Below are 15,150 nucleotides of genomic sequence, written 5' to 3'. Positions count from 1 at the left end.
AATTTATCTTAATATATTCATATCTTAAAATCTAATTTAATAGGACTTCAAACTTGGACAGGCTAGATGGCTGATGCTGCAATGTGTGTATGTGTGTATGTGTGTGTGTGTGTGTGTGTGTGTGTGTGTGTGTATGTGTGAGTGTGTGTGTGCCTGTGCGCGTGTGTCTATGCAAGCTTCTGTGCTTCTGTATGGACTTACGTACATTAGCCTGTGTGTGGTGTCATTATCTTTGACTCTTTGACTGGTTATTTAATGGAAACCTACAACAACAGCAGTTTACTTGCGGAATAACCGCAGTTGTTCACACAGGGCCACATGCCGAGCAAGCAGAAGCGTCCATGAATAGTACCCTCAGGAATCACAGCCTGAAACACTTTCTTAGCTCCCGTTTAGAATACCCTTTCGCTACCCACCATTATGAGGCGTGATGTATATCTAGTGTAACGTAGTAAAATTGTACTGCAAAAGAACTGAGAGTAGCAGAGACAGACGTTGAGAAGAATGCCCCTCAGATCAATGGTAAATTGAAGGGGAAAAGAAGGGGTTTTACAGCAACAGGTGAAATCAGAAGCTACTATTCACTCACAGTGATTCTGTAGGTGTCAGAATACACAGCCCAGACACCTCAGACTGTCTTCCTTTTCTTATTTAAGCCAGCTGGGCCTGCCTTGTGATCAATAGGTGCAGAGCATCCACTGAACCCAAGTGGATTGAATGACTTCATATCTATCTGTAACATGTATTTTGCAACAGGGTGCTAATTCAGGCTACAAATCAAACAGATCATGGAGTCTTTTATCCCCCTTAGACATGTGCAATCCAAACAGGAGCACGTACTGTGGAAAGCTTGAGTGAAACGGGGAGGAAGTCGGTGTCTGTTTTGTCTGAGGAATATTGAAGCACTCATTTTAGACTAACTCACTTCAGCTCATCTAAGGAGCAGTAGTACAAAGTTGTAAGACATAAATGTATGCAGTTGAAGCTATGGGCAGGACACAGCTGCGTGAGACAAATGGAGAGTGGATTAGGCAGTGAAGCCATTTGAGCATTACAGACAGAATTTAAGGTCAGTAAGAGGATCTCAATAAGGGAAAAGCAGATAATTCATTCTTCTTCAATTTAATGTATAAAAATCATCAGAGATGAGTGAAGAGATTACTGGGGATGAGCGAGGTAATGTACAAGGAGACTGCAGTAAAGGACACACAGTATTTGATTGCAATGCAGGTGACTTTAAAAGACGTGGACTTAAAGATGTTAAGCTTTTTTTTTGGGGGGCGGCAAGCTGACATATTACTTGTGTACCAAGAAACCAGTGCTGGGATCCTTACAACAGAAAATAGAATTGTGGAGAGCCGAAGACGGGAACACTACCATGTCAAAGTTAAAGTGACACGAAACTGTGAGATTGGCTCATTTTGTGTTCTTTCACATCTCATTTCAGCTCCTCTGCCCTCGAAAGCATGCCTATAAGACTGCTCATTGAATCCTTCAGATAGGCTAGCATGCCCACAGGGTATATTAGATCAACTGAAATGATCTGTATGTGCATGTCTGCACAATATTTTTTTTACTTATGGCATAATTAATGCAAGGAGGTATTACTCAGACAAGCATGTACCCTTTGTTTGCACATGTGTATTTGTTTTAAAATACATTTATTAAGTAAACCCCAGTGTATAGGTCAGTTGTGTACTGTACAGTAGAGATTTATTCTTCTTTCATTCTTTTATTTCATGCTTTTGTGTTGCTTTCATTCCTCCGTGTTCAATGTGTTGAGATGACGGGCAACATACGTCTACCATTGTTAGACATTGTTGTATGTTGCTCATCTAGCGTTAGCATATAATAATGTCTACTTCCTCTGAAATCTTTACATGTGTAATTTACAGTGCAAACACTGTGGTGAACAGCATTTTAAGTGCCAGGTCCTGTGGAGGCAGGGGCAAGGAAGAAAAGAACCAGGAAGAAATCTACTTGCGTCACTGGAGATAATGGCAAAGTTATTTCAGAAAAAAAAGAAGTGAAATAGATGAAAGATTTTATACCTGTCGTCAGAAGCCTTCTTGAATGAGGGCCATCAGTTCTGAGCTCGGACATTGTATGACGCAGGTGAAATTATCCGTTTAAGTCCTTAGGGGCAGGGTTTTATTTTGATGACATTTCAAAACACAAGATCGAGAACAATTTTGCTATTTTGCTAAAAAAAAACAAAAAAACATTTCTGTCAGAAAATGAAAAGGTGCAGCACTTGATTCCTAGTTGAGTTCCTAGTCTTAAGAGGTAGGGTGAAAATCAATGATGAGCCCATGGAAAAAAAAGACCTTGACAAGCCACAATTGAGATGCGAGTCATCGGGACTGCAGTGAGAAAGAACCGCTATCCTCTGTCGGTTGTTATCCGTTGGACAAAAAAGACAAAATCTATTAGCGTCTGGCAGTGCAAGCGGCATGTCCCTGAACACTGCCCTGAGGCATCTTCCCTGAATGCCTGCCCATTATTCACGGGAAAAATACAAAAACGAATAAATGCTCAATCTGGCTTGTGAAGACGACCTCTTTGTCAAACTCTAAATTGTACTGAAACTTTGCCCACAGTTCCTTTGACAGTCAGCATAGGTGGGCATAGGTGGGCATAGGTGGTGGGGGGGGTTCAGGGGAGTCAGACCCCTGAACGTGCCACAGAACCTGACGCCGTTGCCGGCCAACTGTGCGGAAATGCTAATTGTGTGTAAGCAGGGTGTGTGAATGTTGCTCCGAAGCCTGGCACGTGGGTGTCTTTGATGGAAGGACGACAGGAGCCCTGCGGTGCGAGTCTTCCTCACACGTATCGGAGCTGCCATTTTGGTAACGCGGGAGCGGGAAAAACGCACCCGGGCTTTGAATAATATAAATAAAATCAGGAGCAGGCGATCTTTCGGGGGAAGATTAGCACTGACAGTTCTCGGCAAGCAACGGAACACAAATGCAGCGTATTACCCAAGCCTCTTGGCTGTGTTCCAGTCAACCATTCCGATGCATTATTTATCTGCTCCACGGCCTTATCCGGAATGACACTCACCGCTCTGATTTCTACATATTATCTATTTAAACATACTCGCTGATGCAATGCTGTGTCCAAGAGTTTAACCTCTAACCATCTGATCGAATGCCCAGCTCTTCAACCACCAAGCTACACTGATGCATGGCAAGAAAGAAAATGTGTCTGACACCATCAGGTCGAGGGTCCCAGGAACCTAGAAACATCCCACTCATTTCCCTACCAATATGACTCTCATGAGTCGCCGTGACAAAAAAAGTATAAAAATCAAAATTTATCAAGGATTGAAAATTTGTTCAATTAAAGATTAATGAAATACATTATTAAATTGATAAATTATTGAGGATTAAAATTCAGTTGTCAATGAGGTTATTAATGTGCGCCATGTCTCGCTTGGTTAAGTGGCCTCCCGTTTGCTGAAAGGCCTGTGTTGCATGCGAAAGTCGCTTTTGCAGTCAAGCCGTCTTCAAGCCATGGCGGGTTAAACAGACAAGCCTATTACAAGCTCTCCTCATACGGACTTCTATATTACTTTCAGGGGCTGTTCTCCGTTCAGAACTTTGTAATGGGTTTCTCTCTGCTCCGGGAACACCGCAGACAGTTCTGCGCGTAAGCTACTTCCTGCCAGACATTTCCATAAGCTTCATTTATTCATCTCCATGGAGGTCTGACGGTCCTCCTGTAATTTGAAAAGCTCTAAGACAGTGCCCTGTTTGTGCTTTGTCTGCATTTTTCTGGAGTGCTACTGTACGCTGTTATTTCCAGGGTTTTTTTCTTTTTTTTCCCCTCCTTTAACCACAGAAACAGAAAGCAAGTAATCCCGGCAAATGTCAGAGGCTGAAGGCTCTGACATTTCAGCCTCTGACCTTCAGGGGAGGCGGGAACTTTGGTTTCTCGGCAGCCAATGGGGAATGAGATGTTAAAGGGATCAGATTTACTGCACTCGGTCACACCCTATGTGTTTTCTGCTGCCTTGAACGTGCGAGGTCTCCTCCCAAATGTGCTTAGTCTGAATGGGTTTCTCTAAAGACACTGGAGTGTGTGGGCTGGTTCTAATCTGGGAGTGAGCGCACGCATGTGTATATGTGTGTATGTGTATGTGTATGTGTGCGTTTATGTGTGTGTGCGTGTGTGTTTGTGTGTGTGTGTATGCGTATTTGAGCATCTGTGTGTGTGTGTGAGCGATTGTATGTGTGTATGTGCGTGCGCGCGCTTCTGTGTGAGTGTGTATGTGCATGAGTGTGTGTGTGTCTGTGTGTGCGTGTGTGCGTGCATGTGTGTGTGTGTGTATGTGTGTGAGCGTTTGTATGTGTGTGTGTGTGTGTGCATGCGCGCATGTGTGTGCATGAATGTGCATGGTGGTGCAGAGCAGTGTGTGGGCTGAAAAGGGAGATGTCTTTCTTGCTCCCAGTCCTCCCATCCAGCAGCCCTGCAGTCCTGGCTCCATCCGCCCCACAGCGACAGCATTTGTGCTTCTTTGTGCCTGTAGCGTGTAATTACAGGACCACAGCTTCCCACATGCACTGGGAGCTTGTGTCTCCTCTCCCAGGACAAATACTGTTATACACTGTAGATAAAGGCGGGATGACAAAGACAAACAAATGCCATCCATTCGACATCTGTTAACCTTAAGCGGCTCCATTTTGATAAGGAATATCCTCATAGACATCTCACAAAAGCAGCTGCGTGGACAAACCAGAGCACATCCCCATCCTCCTCTGTCTTTTCATGTAAATCCCCTATATTGTTTACATTTGGAAAAATGGCGTATCCAGGGAAGAAGAGGTCGTGGATGGAAGGTAGAATGCTGTGAAGCAATGCCACAGGTCCCTCTGGCCTATGGGCATCAGGGTTCTCAAAGAAAACTGGCAAGCTAGAGAGATAGGCCTAGTTGTACTGAGAGTCCCCTAGATGGCACTGCCAGTTGGCTTTTCTAACCTAAATGTGTTTCATACAAGCAACACTGCACACGCAGCAGTAAGGCGTTGTGGTAATGAGCAGGGCTCGTAACCAAGAGATTGCAAGTTTGATTCCCAGTTGCATCGCCACGGCTCTACCCTCGGGCAAGGCGCTCAACCTGAATCGCCTCAGTAAATATCCAGCTGTGAAATGTGTAACTTGTGAAAACGCAAGACACATCAGTTGTTTTGGATAAGAGCATTTGCTGAGCAAATATAAAGCACTGGATTCTACCCACAAACGAACGAAAGGGCATTCTTTAATGAAGGACAGCTGCTATGTAAAAGTTTCATTCAGTAAATTCAGTAAATTCAATCAAGTGAATTTACTGTGGGGCTGTAAAGCACTAGCCCCATTTATTTTAGAATTGTACATTGCCCAGAACAATTGTTGTAGGAAGAAAACCTTTGATGCTTATTACATTGAAAAGGTCACAAAATGCAGTCTGTATATCAAATCTGAGGCTAAGTCAATTTGTCTGCTCAAGGTCGGAACATTTAATGACTAGGGCCCGACTGTGCGCACAGTACATATCTCTTCTAAGTGAGTGACTCATTCATGTGTCTCTTAATGACATCTAATGTCATCTAATGACAAATCAATATATAAAGTCTCTCTTTTGAAGGTCACAGAAACTAAAGAAAACCACACATGTTAGATGCTTTCACATTCATGTCAGTTTGTGTCAACTCATGTATTTACTGCCAAGACAGAAATGCATGGATAGGAAATACATAAATAGAGGATTCTGAATCACTATGATGAATACAGGTGAATGGATATTATGCCTTGGAACCTGTTCACTAAAATAGTGAAGGAAGAGATCAGTCATTTCTGCCATCTGTTTCTAGATAGGCTGCCCTTCATGACTATATATAGCTAGTCCTCATCTATCAGAGGACTGGTCAAAATGTCCTTAAATACTGATGCTATTGTGTAAGAGTATGAGTCCAGTGTGAGTCTAGTTTTATTAGGTAATTAGTTTTATGCATCTCTGTGGCCAGTGCTTTGTCTTCTAGTGCAGTGAAAGGGGGAGAAACTTTTTATTAACTTTGTTAACTTGAAATATTAATTAATTGCAAAATGCTATTTTCTCTCCCAGTACTTGTGTTGTTCCTTGTGTGTTAAATCGTCTTCAGTATGTTCTTTTAAAAGGCCTTTGGTCAAACTAGTAGAAAATAAAACCCAGGAAGAATGTTTGACTGGACGTACCCAGTGTTTATACATTCTTGTAACATCCATTGACTGTGTGCAAGGTCTGTCCAGTGAAATCTTTTCATATTTGAGACAGTTCGAGACTTTTATCAAAAAACTTGAAATAAGTTTCAAGATATAATTAGATATACATGTTAAACAGTAATTGCAATGTAATGTAACATAATGCAAATGTAAATTTTACCTGCACCCGGTGTTAAACTGCACCCGGTGTCATTTAAATCGATAAGCGTGACCGTCGGTTAGGCCAAGAGACCCTCCGGCAGAGAGGGGCTTTTCATTGAGTCCGAGTGTTTGCGCTGCCTCTCAGAGCACATCTATCATGTTGATTTTAACGCTCAAAGCGAGCAGAGGTGGTGTCACAGCCAATAAGACTGCGGCAGCTGATATCTGTTACTTTAGAGACCGGCGCGGATCAGCCACCAGCGCCCTCCAGCACTGTTCCTTTTCTGTCCGCCCACTGTCTGCTCCTGTGTGTGGGGTAAAACAAGGTATCTGTGCTCATCCGCCTGTCTGAGGCACGTATAGGTGTATAGGTGAGGCAGCAGTTCTGCTTTAAAATTAGGCAGGCAAATTTACTCAACCTGTGGAGTGTGTGTGGTGTTAGCTCTGCATTTAAGCGTGACAGGAATTTAAACCACCATCACTGTTCAGGAGCAGGGATTCCTCCTAAGGCCTCTGTGTAAAGGCCATTTCCAAGCCAAGAAGTGCCCTACATTTGTTAAAATGTTCAGGCAGCCAACTGAACCTGGGTGTAAAAATCTTCCCACCCTCTCGGTCTGACTCACCGGCCTTGCTGGCGAGAGCTGGGGTTTTGCGGGATTCGGATCCTGCTGTTTAAATCAAACCGTCAGGTGTTTAAAAAACATACATAATTCAAGTGGTGAAGCAGCCCTAATCTGGGTATCTTTCTCATCAGGCCGGTCCCAACGGCTGCTTTCTCCCCCTGGTCTCGGGTCGGCATGCTAATGGCAGGGCAACGCGTCGCGCAGAATTTCAAACCTGCGCCGGTGCTTTCCGTATGAAACGATCCTGCTCCCGCCGACCAACCGCACGCGCTGATCCACGAACGGCACCGGGACCTCAGAGGCCCGAGGAGGGAAAAACAGGGCCCGGAACAGCCCTCTGTCACTCTCCCCCAGGGCTGGCTTGACAAGGCATGGCTTAATCGCCGGAGCGGGGTGTTAATTGAAACCTCGCTTGGTAATTAACATGTTTTAAAAGCATTAGAACAACCTCTGCCATGATTAATATACACCTGTCATAACAAATTATATTAATACCGAGGAATGATTACTCCTGTCTTCCGTCCCCCACCGCCACTCTATCACTCTCCTCTGCCTTAATGCTCTTCACTCTCCACCCGGCACTGGTGTGAATACAAATATCTGTGTGCGTGTGTGCGTACCTGCACCCATGTGTGTAAATGTGGCCATGTATGTGTGTATGTGTGTATGTGTGTGTGAGAGAGATTGTGCAATGATAATAATGCAGTCATACTATCTCTAATGGAAGGAAGGTGGAGAATATAAGAATGTTGCATTAACCTCATTTTCGAAAGGATGTCTAACCTTTCCAGGAAGATACTATGTAAAAGAATACGCATATAATGGATTAGCGGGATTCCATATTGGTGGGTTCAAATGTATTCAAGTGCATCATTATGTGCATGACTAGTCAATAGAAGAAAGTAATGTATCCACACACATCTGGTTCAGCTTGGTGAGGTGATTGCATGCTTGAAGCTCCTTCTGTTCATCTGTGTACAACAGAGGAACATACAGCATTAACCACCTGGCTGCTGCTACCTGTCCACTGCACCTCAAATAGCTTTTGGATCAGGATCAGGTGGCAGGAAGCAGCAGGATGTTTTTTACAGATTGAGGCAAGAGAAAAGGAGGTGGGAGGTGAATAACTTGGCAGGCTAAACGTGCCTGTTAGCAACCAATAGAAAACAAAGTCTGTTTATGACAGTTCTAGTGCAGCGTCAGTCCGACCATGCATCCAGAAATGGAGCTGCCTTCACTAAAGCTGGGAAGTACAGAGAATGAATACTAAGGAAGATCTGATTAGCACCATATAAGATGGCCCTCTACCTCCAGGCCCCTCTCCAGAGAGAGTGACAGGTAATGATGACCAACAAGGACCCTCGTCCCCAATCAGGGACCCATTGGAGCCATGATGAGGGTTTCAATGACACTTCAAAATGGAAAAAAAATAGATGAATTCAATGTGATTTTAATAAAAAAAAACAGGTTCCCTGAATGGAGTTTAATCAGATACGCCTTAATTGGTGATTCTCATTTGTGCAAAAACTTGGGGTAATTCATAAACGTGGCTGACAATGGAGCACCTTGCAGGCCGGCGTGGGTTGTCAGTTGCTTGATTCTGTGTGTCGTGCAATCACGCCGCAGCATCTGGTCCTTCAGATGGTGGAGGCCCGCAGTCTGTCCTCTTCCCCCAGCCTCTCTGGGAAGGAAAGCACCAAAGCTCAGACCTGCCGCCTCAGCGTCATTTGCGCGGGTGACGTGGTTTCTCGTGACTCAGTTCATGAACGGCTCGTGAAGTTGTTGACAACGGCAGCGCTCCGGTCTGTGCGCCGACGGAAAGCTGGTGTGCAGCGTCGCTTGGACGAGCGCATATGAAATTGGTGCAGCGCATTTTGGTACATTTGCCTCACGATGTCACAAGTGCCATACGCGCGCGCTCCAAAGAGGATGACAGCATTACTGCTGCATAAATATCCTGACATTACATTACATTATTGGCATTTAGCAGATGCTTTTATGCAGAGCAACTTTCATAGGTTACAGTTTTTACATGTTATCTATTTGTACAGCTGGATATGTACTGAGGCAAGTCTTGGTTAAGTACCTTGCCCAAGGGTACAGCAGCAGTGCCCCAGCGGGGAATCGAACCGGCAACCTTACAGTTACGAGTCCTGCTTCTTCCTGCTATGTTACACTACTATACAGACATGCACAATGGCGAGCGGTTGACAGACACCACTGCTGATAGTGATGTAATAGCAGCGAGGGCCGTCTATCTGCCCTTGTCGCTGTCAGACCCGTCATGATAGTGTCACTCCTGTCATGTGAGGAGGGGGCTGACGTGAGCGTTGTCTGCTTGCACCCCGCAGATCATGAGCGGATCGGGAAGGACTCGTCCTACGAGCAGGAGGGGAAGGTGCAGTTTGTCATCGACGCCGTCTACGCCATGGCGCATGCCCTGCACAACATGCACAAGGAGCTGTGCCCGGGCAAGGTGGGCCTCTGCTCCAGGATGGACCCCATCAACGGCACCATGCTGCTCAAGTTCATCCGCAACGTCAACTTCACAGGTGAGTCCTCCGGGGATGAAGGCATGCGTGCACACACACACACACACACACACACACACACACACACACACACACACACACACACACGCACACACACACATGCATACATACACACACGCACACACACACACACACGCACACACAGATACACAAACACACAGAGATACATGTAGGCAGGCAGGCACACACACACACATACGACACAAACACACAGTCAAATACATACACCAAAACACTCTTAAACACACCTGCACACACACTTGCACACACACACACACACACACACACACACACACACACACACACTCACATGTGTGCAGACGCACTCCCACTGTGTTCATTCGAAGGCATCTACAGTGTATACAAATGCGTACTTGCACATGTACACTCTCGCACTCAATTATAAGCCTACATACAGCAGCTTCAGGCCTAAACCCCAAAATGAATAATAGTGAGCAGCCACTCTCCTGCAGAGTAAAATAATGCTGTTACACACAGGATTAAAATGGTTTCCACCAGCAAAGAGGCTAGAAAGTAAAAACCGAAGCCCTGCATTACAACCATCAAGCAAAGCCACAGTCTTTAAGCTGTAAAATAAAGGCATTATTAAAATAAATAAATAAATACATACATTGTACTATAAGAAACACGGGCTTAACCAGTAAAAAGAAAGATCCATTAATTTTACAGAGAACAACAACAGAAATGACTTCCCACACAAGGTGCCAAAAAGCATTAAAGCTGAGACAGACAGCTCCGCTCACACGCAAACAAATGCCACAAACTCACGGTTCCTCGGGCCCAAAAAACTCATCTGCATTTGAATGGGGAGTCATGTTGCCAAGGGAGTATTTGAAGTTGTGGCACACTAAACAAGCACAGCTAAGACCTGTATTAATGCATCAAAGTTTTGGGGGGGAGGGGGGAGACATTCAAATGAATCCTTTCACATGAAACGTGCACTGGAGGAATTAGGGCCCGCTGTGATTCAGTTCTGCGTCTTTGTTTCTTGACGGCAGCATTTTGAGTCGAGCTGCTGTGCGAGGAGTGATGTGGTCTCACACTGTCTCTGTTGTTCAAGCAAGCGGCCATGTTTGTGCGGTTGTGTGCTGGATGGCGAGTGCAGCTGTCGGGTTAGATCCTCCGCACGGGATTCATTAAAAAGCCCGCACTCTGGCTGGAAGGTGTCCTGATCACCAGTCAGAATGGCCCAACACTGAGGTTGCAATGAGAACGCCCCCAAACTTCAGTTGGTCATTCCATGCATTCAGCGTTTCAGATCAAGCATGAGGAAAGAGTGTGTGGTTGTGTGTGTTTGTGTGTGTGATGCTGAATGTGTGTGTGTGTGTGTGTGTGTATGTGTCTGTCTGTCTGTGTATGTGTGTGGTTGTGGTGTTAACTGCCTGTGTGTGTCTGTGTGTGCGCGTGTGCGTGTGTGTGTGTGAGTGCGCAGAAGCAGGGCTGTTATCACACTGGCCTACATTTGGATGCCTTGCTAAGCAGCTGCAGTCTCCTGCAGCTCCGTCAGGTCACAGTGGAGCTGAGCTCCAGCTGCTGCTGGTGCACTGGGCGGCTCGGCCTCCCTGCCCACAGACACGCGCGCCATGCTCGAGAGGCTTTCCCAGGGACTCCACCAGCCGTTTCACGCGTCCATAGGTCTGACATGAGGGGCTGAATGAAACAACATGCGGCATTAAACCCACCCGTTCTCTCAGAGAGAGGGGTGCAATGCCATCTGTGTCCAGACGAGGGCAGTGGTTCTGACTGGTGGTTTTTCTTCCGAGCTTTTTCCCTCTGCCGGCATCGTTATTCACCAGATCTGACTGGGCAGCCACCGTCTCTTTGGGTTTTCATATCTGGAAACCTCTGAGGTGTTAATACATGACAAACATAAAATATGTTTAATCACATCTTAGCTGAGGGGATATTTCACAGGCAAGTTTTTTTTTACCTTAATTTCATTGCTGCTGTGTAAGTCTCTGAACTTGCCTTGGTGACACCGTCAGCTTCATGGCTGTTTTCCAGGGCAAGAGTACAGAGGTGAGAGTAAACAGGATGCAATGTTCCTGTCAGTCATGGAAACCAATGTGATGGAAGGATGACCTTCACCTTCTCCTGCCCTGAAGACAGAATTTAATACAGATCTGGTTGCCTTCTCTCCTCCAGAGATGTTAAGCATGATAGGAAAAAGTGCCTTACACAAGGCAAACATCATCTTTATGAAGTCAGACCCCTCTGCACGTCAATCCTCAGCTGCTGCGGGAATGGCTTAAAGGCCTAGGGGCAGAGATCTCGGGAATACCCATGTTCTGTTTCTTACCAACCCTGTACAATTCATCAAAGCTACCTGGGAAAACCATGGTATGTGTGTGTTTTTCCCCCCATTTAAAAATACATTAATGCGCCACCTTTAAGAAAGTTCTCTCTCCCTCTTACTATTTTGGCACAGTGTCTGAGCAGCAACTGAGTGGAGAAATTTGCCTTCGCATATTTATCTAGCTACAGTTCTGTAAGTCAGCCCACAGTGGAAATTGCATCGAATCATTGATAAACTGTTCTCTTTAAAAATACTACTTTCTAAATTCAATTTTCCTTCAACTTGTTGAACTAAATAGTTCATGTACTGTTAAATGAAAATGTGAACATATATTTGTGCCAGGTCTCTTTTTGGAAGTATACTGGAATTGTTTACAGGAAGTAAAACATAGACCCTGCACAGGAAAGCGGTGTACTGTGTTTTATCTGAAATATTAGATCTAATGTTCTGAATGTCTGGTGCTGAAGAAAAAAAACAATGATGATACTTTGAAGGTCATTTTCAGTACCATAAACATTATCTACAAGAGAAATCTTAATAGAAAAACAGTATCTCTTCTGATTAAAAGCATTTACTGCATACACAGTTGCAAAGCCATCATTGCATAAACAGGCCTTAAATAGAAATTTTACCGTTCGATACTATTTTATAATGGGAGTTGTGATTTTTTTCAAGGATTTAAAAGTGTTAAATAGTCTGGAGACTCTGAAACCCTACTGAAAGTGGCTTTTTTCTTTTCCCCTTAACTCTCTCATATTTTTTGAGATGGACCAAAAGTGTGTACATCTGTGTAGAGAATGATGTGAAGCAATCTTAAAGTCGTTGATCTATACCCTCAGGTAATTCTGAGACCCCCCCCCCAGCCCCCCACCTCGCTGGGCCTCCTTTTGATCCCGATGCAGTTGAGGTCAGTTAAGAGACTTCAATGGGCTGAGATGGAATTCAGTGCCCCATCAGTTTTCCCATCTCCGCTCCCCGTCGCTGCTGGAAAATGTGCGCTTTGCTTCAGATCACGAGGAGCGCTATGGCCTTTAAAATGTCAATCTCGCCTGCTGCTCCGCTGGCTGGAGGAGCTCAGAGAAAAGCAATGCAGCGTTTTTTCTTTTGCTTTGTTTTAGTCTTCTTTTGCTCTGAGCGTGCTTTAAGCTAGGGCTCCTGTTAGCGGCAGTGTATGAAAATGACCAAATTCTGGAGAAAAGCTGGACAGGTTTATGAATTACACACCATTCTCATTCACCACTCACACCAAAGGAACACCTATGTGGCTAAGCGCAGAATAGCTTCAGTGAGATATGGCATGGAGAGTATATATATGTGAACCGTGGGAACCGTGAAAGCTTTCATCTTCAAAGCATGGAATGCAATGCAGCAAAGAAGGAAAGGTAGTAAAGATGATGGTAAACACTTCAGAGGCCAAACTATGAACCCCCTCTGCAAATCTGATAAACATCTCCCTTCTTCTGGATACCTCTTCAAGGTCCAAAGAGTTACTCATTGGACCTTGAAGCAGCTCTTTGATTAGAGAATTGGTGTTTTGCCTAGTGTTCGAGCCCAGCTGTACTTTTATGATGATGATGATGACGGTAAATATGATGGTGATGATGATTGTTTGCTGCTGCTACTGCTGCTGCTGATGATGATGATCATTATTATTATTATTATTACTATTATTGTGGATTAATTTCCATTTGATTTCTGGCTCACAGTGCAGCCACAAAATTTCCAGCTGAGATCTGTGTGGGCCACTCAGGCTACTCCAGCTCCACCCGGTTAATTGGATTGCAGGTCAGGGTGAGATGGAGGCTGGCATGACGGAAACAGGACAGAGGTGACAAGGATTAGAGTGTCCCCCTGATACCTCAGCTGGCTTGCACAGCTGCCATTTACACCCTGATTACAAGCAGTTCAATAGTGAATAGAGAGGAGCTTTCTCTCTTCAGCTGTGCTGTTAAAGACCCTTCGCTAGGAATGAGGAGTGGGTTAATGTGTAGCTCATTGTTCATTTTCTCAGTCTTTTAGCTCTGATTGCATCAAATGGTGATGGTTATTGGTTTTAATCAGCTGCGATTGTAAGAGGGAGCCATTACTTAGGAACTTAATAATCTCATTTGCATATTTTGTATAGCAAACGAGAAAGCAAAACTACTCCTTGATAATGGTATTCTTACTTGATTAGGTGCATTTTCTTTTTCTCCAAATATGGACCCTAATTGGATCTTTTGAAGAGACAAGGATCTGTGTGTCCCATTTGAAAGAAAACCCTCTGTGGTAAAATATTATGAGGCTATGTGAAATGTTTCGATTTTTTCCAGTACGGTACAGTGTGTTCACTGCACTATAATGCTTAAACCATGCATCGTGTGACTCATTATACCAGCCATCAGGCAAGTGTCATCGTGGGTTTACGGTGGCTTAGTGCTATTAGAAGGGGTCTTCTGCTCATATGCTGGCCGCCTCTGTTTTGAAAAGACTGACTAATTATACCCTGCTTGAGAGGTCTCGGGAAGGAAGAAGGGGTCCTTGCTGGTTAGTTTACGGAATTAGTAACAGCAGAGAACACTGGGTGAGTTAGCAGCGTGTCTCACCCCCACGCCCGGCCCGGCCCAGCCCCTCCTGCCTGAGCTAATTACGCACTAACGAGCATGAAGAGTGGGTGGCGGGGGCCCTGTGCCAGTTTCCGTCAGGGCCTCTCTGGCGAGCCAGCCAGGAGAGCGGGAAGCCTATCTTCTGAGCATGGGGCCACCTAATCGCACTTACTCTTATAGTATTAACCTGCCAGGGGACAGCACAGAGCAGGGCATTGCAGGGCCCCTGCAGCTCGCACTGGGAGACCATAATCGGCACTCTGCTGCCCGTCCTTTGTCAGGGCTAAACAGTCAGGAGTGCACTCATTGCACAGCAGATGAAGCGAGGGCTGTCAGGCAGAGAGGGGAAGCATGCCAGCTGACAGCTCGATCCTTAATCTCATGGGGCAGTCATTGACTAGCCTGGCTGAGCCAGCGAGGCCCAGCGCACAGCAGGAAATGAGCACGGTCCAAAAAGTCCAGCACGGTATCCCCGCCCGCAGGTCACCCGGGTTTGACATCACCCACCAGCACTGGACATGCTTAAATCTGCTGACAGGAAACACATGCTAGCCCTCACCATTGCCAGCATGAGTAACGTGCTCTCGCTGTTATGCCAAATGGGGATATGTTGTCTTTAATTGTGCAGCGCTAAATGAGACATGTTTTCCTCAAAGCGACCCCCCTCTCATCCTCCACAGCTTGTCACATTG

At 45.3% G+C, this 15,150-nt stretch overlaps 1 protein-coding gene across 1 annotated transcript in view; it reads left to right on the top strand.

The window, feature by feature from the left end:
• LOC118780550 (metabotropic glutamate receptor 4-like) overlaps positions 1-15,150 on the top strand; it is a 243,547-nt gene that overhangs the window by 194,673 nt on the left and 33,724 nt on the right. Inside the window, exon 7 of the mRNA XM_036533113.1 lies at positions 9,356-9,556. Within this exon, the coding sequence (XP_036389006.1) occupies positions 9,356-9,556 (201 nt within the window). The remainder of the gene's footprint in view (positions 1-9,355; positions 9,557-15,150) is intronic.

This window comes from Megalops cyprinoides, chromosome 7 (assembly GCF_013368585.1).
Source record: "Megalops cyprinoides isolate fMegCyp1 chromosome 7, fMegCyp1.pri, whole genome shotgun sequence".
NCBI classification, from domain to species: domain Eukaryota; kingdom Metazoa; phylum Chordata; class Actinopteri; order Elopiformes; family Megalopidae; genus Megalops; species Megalops cyprinoides.
Note: the sequence above shows the minus strand (reverse complement) of the source record. Positions and strands in the feature narration are given on the sequence as shown.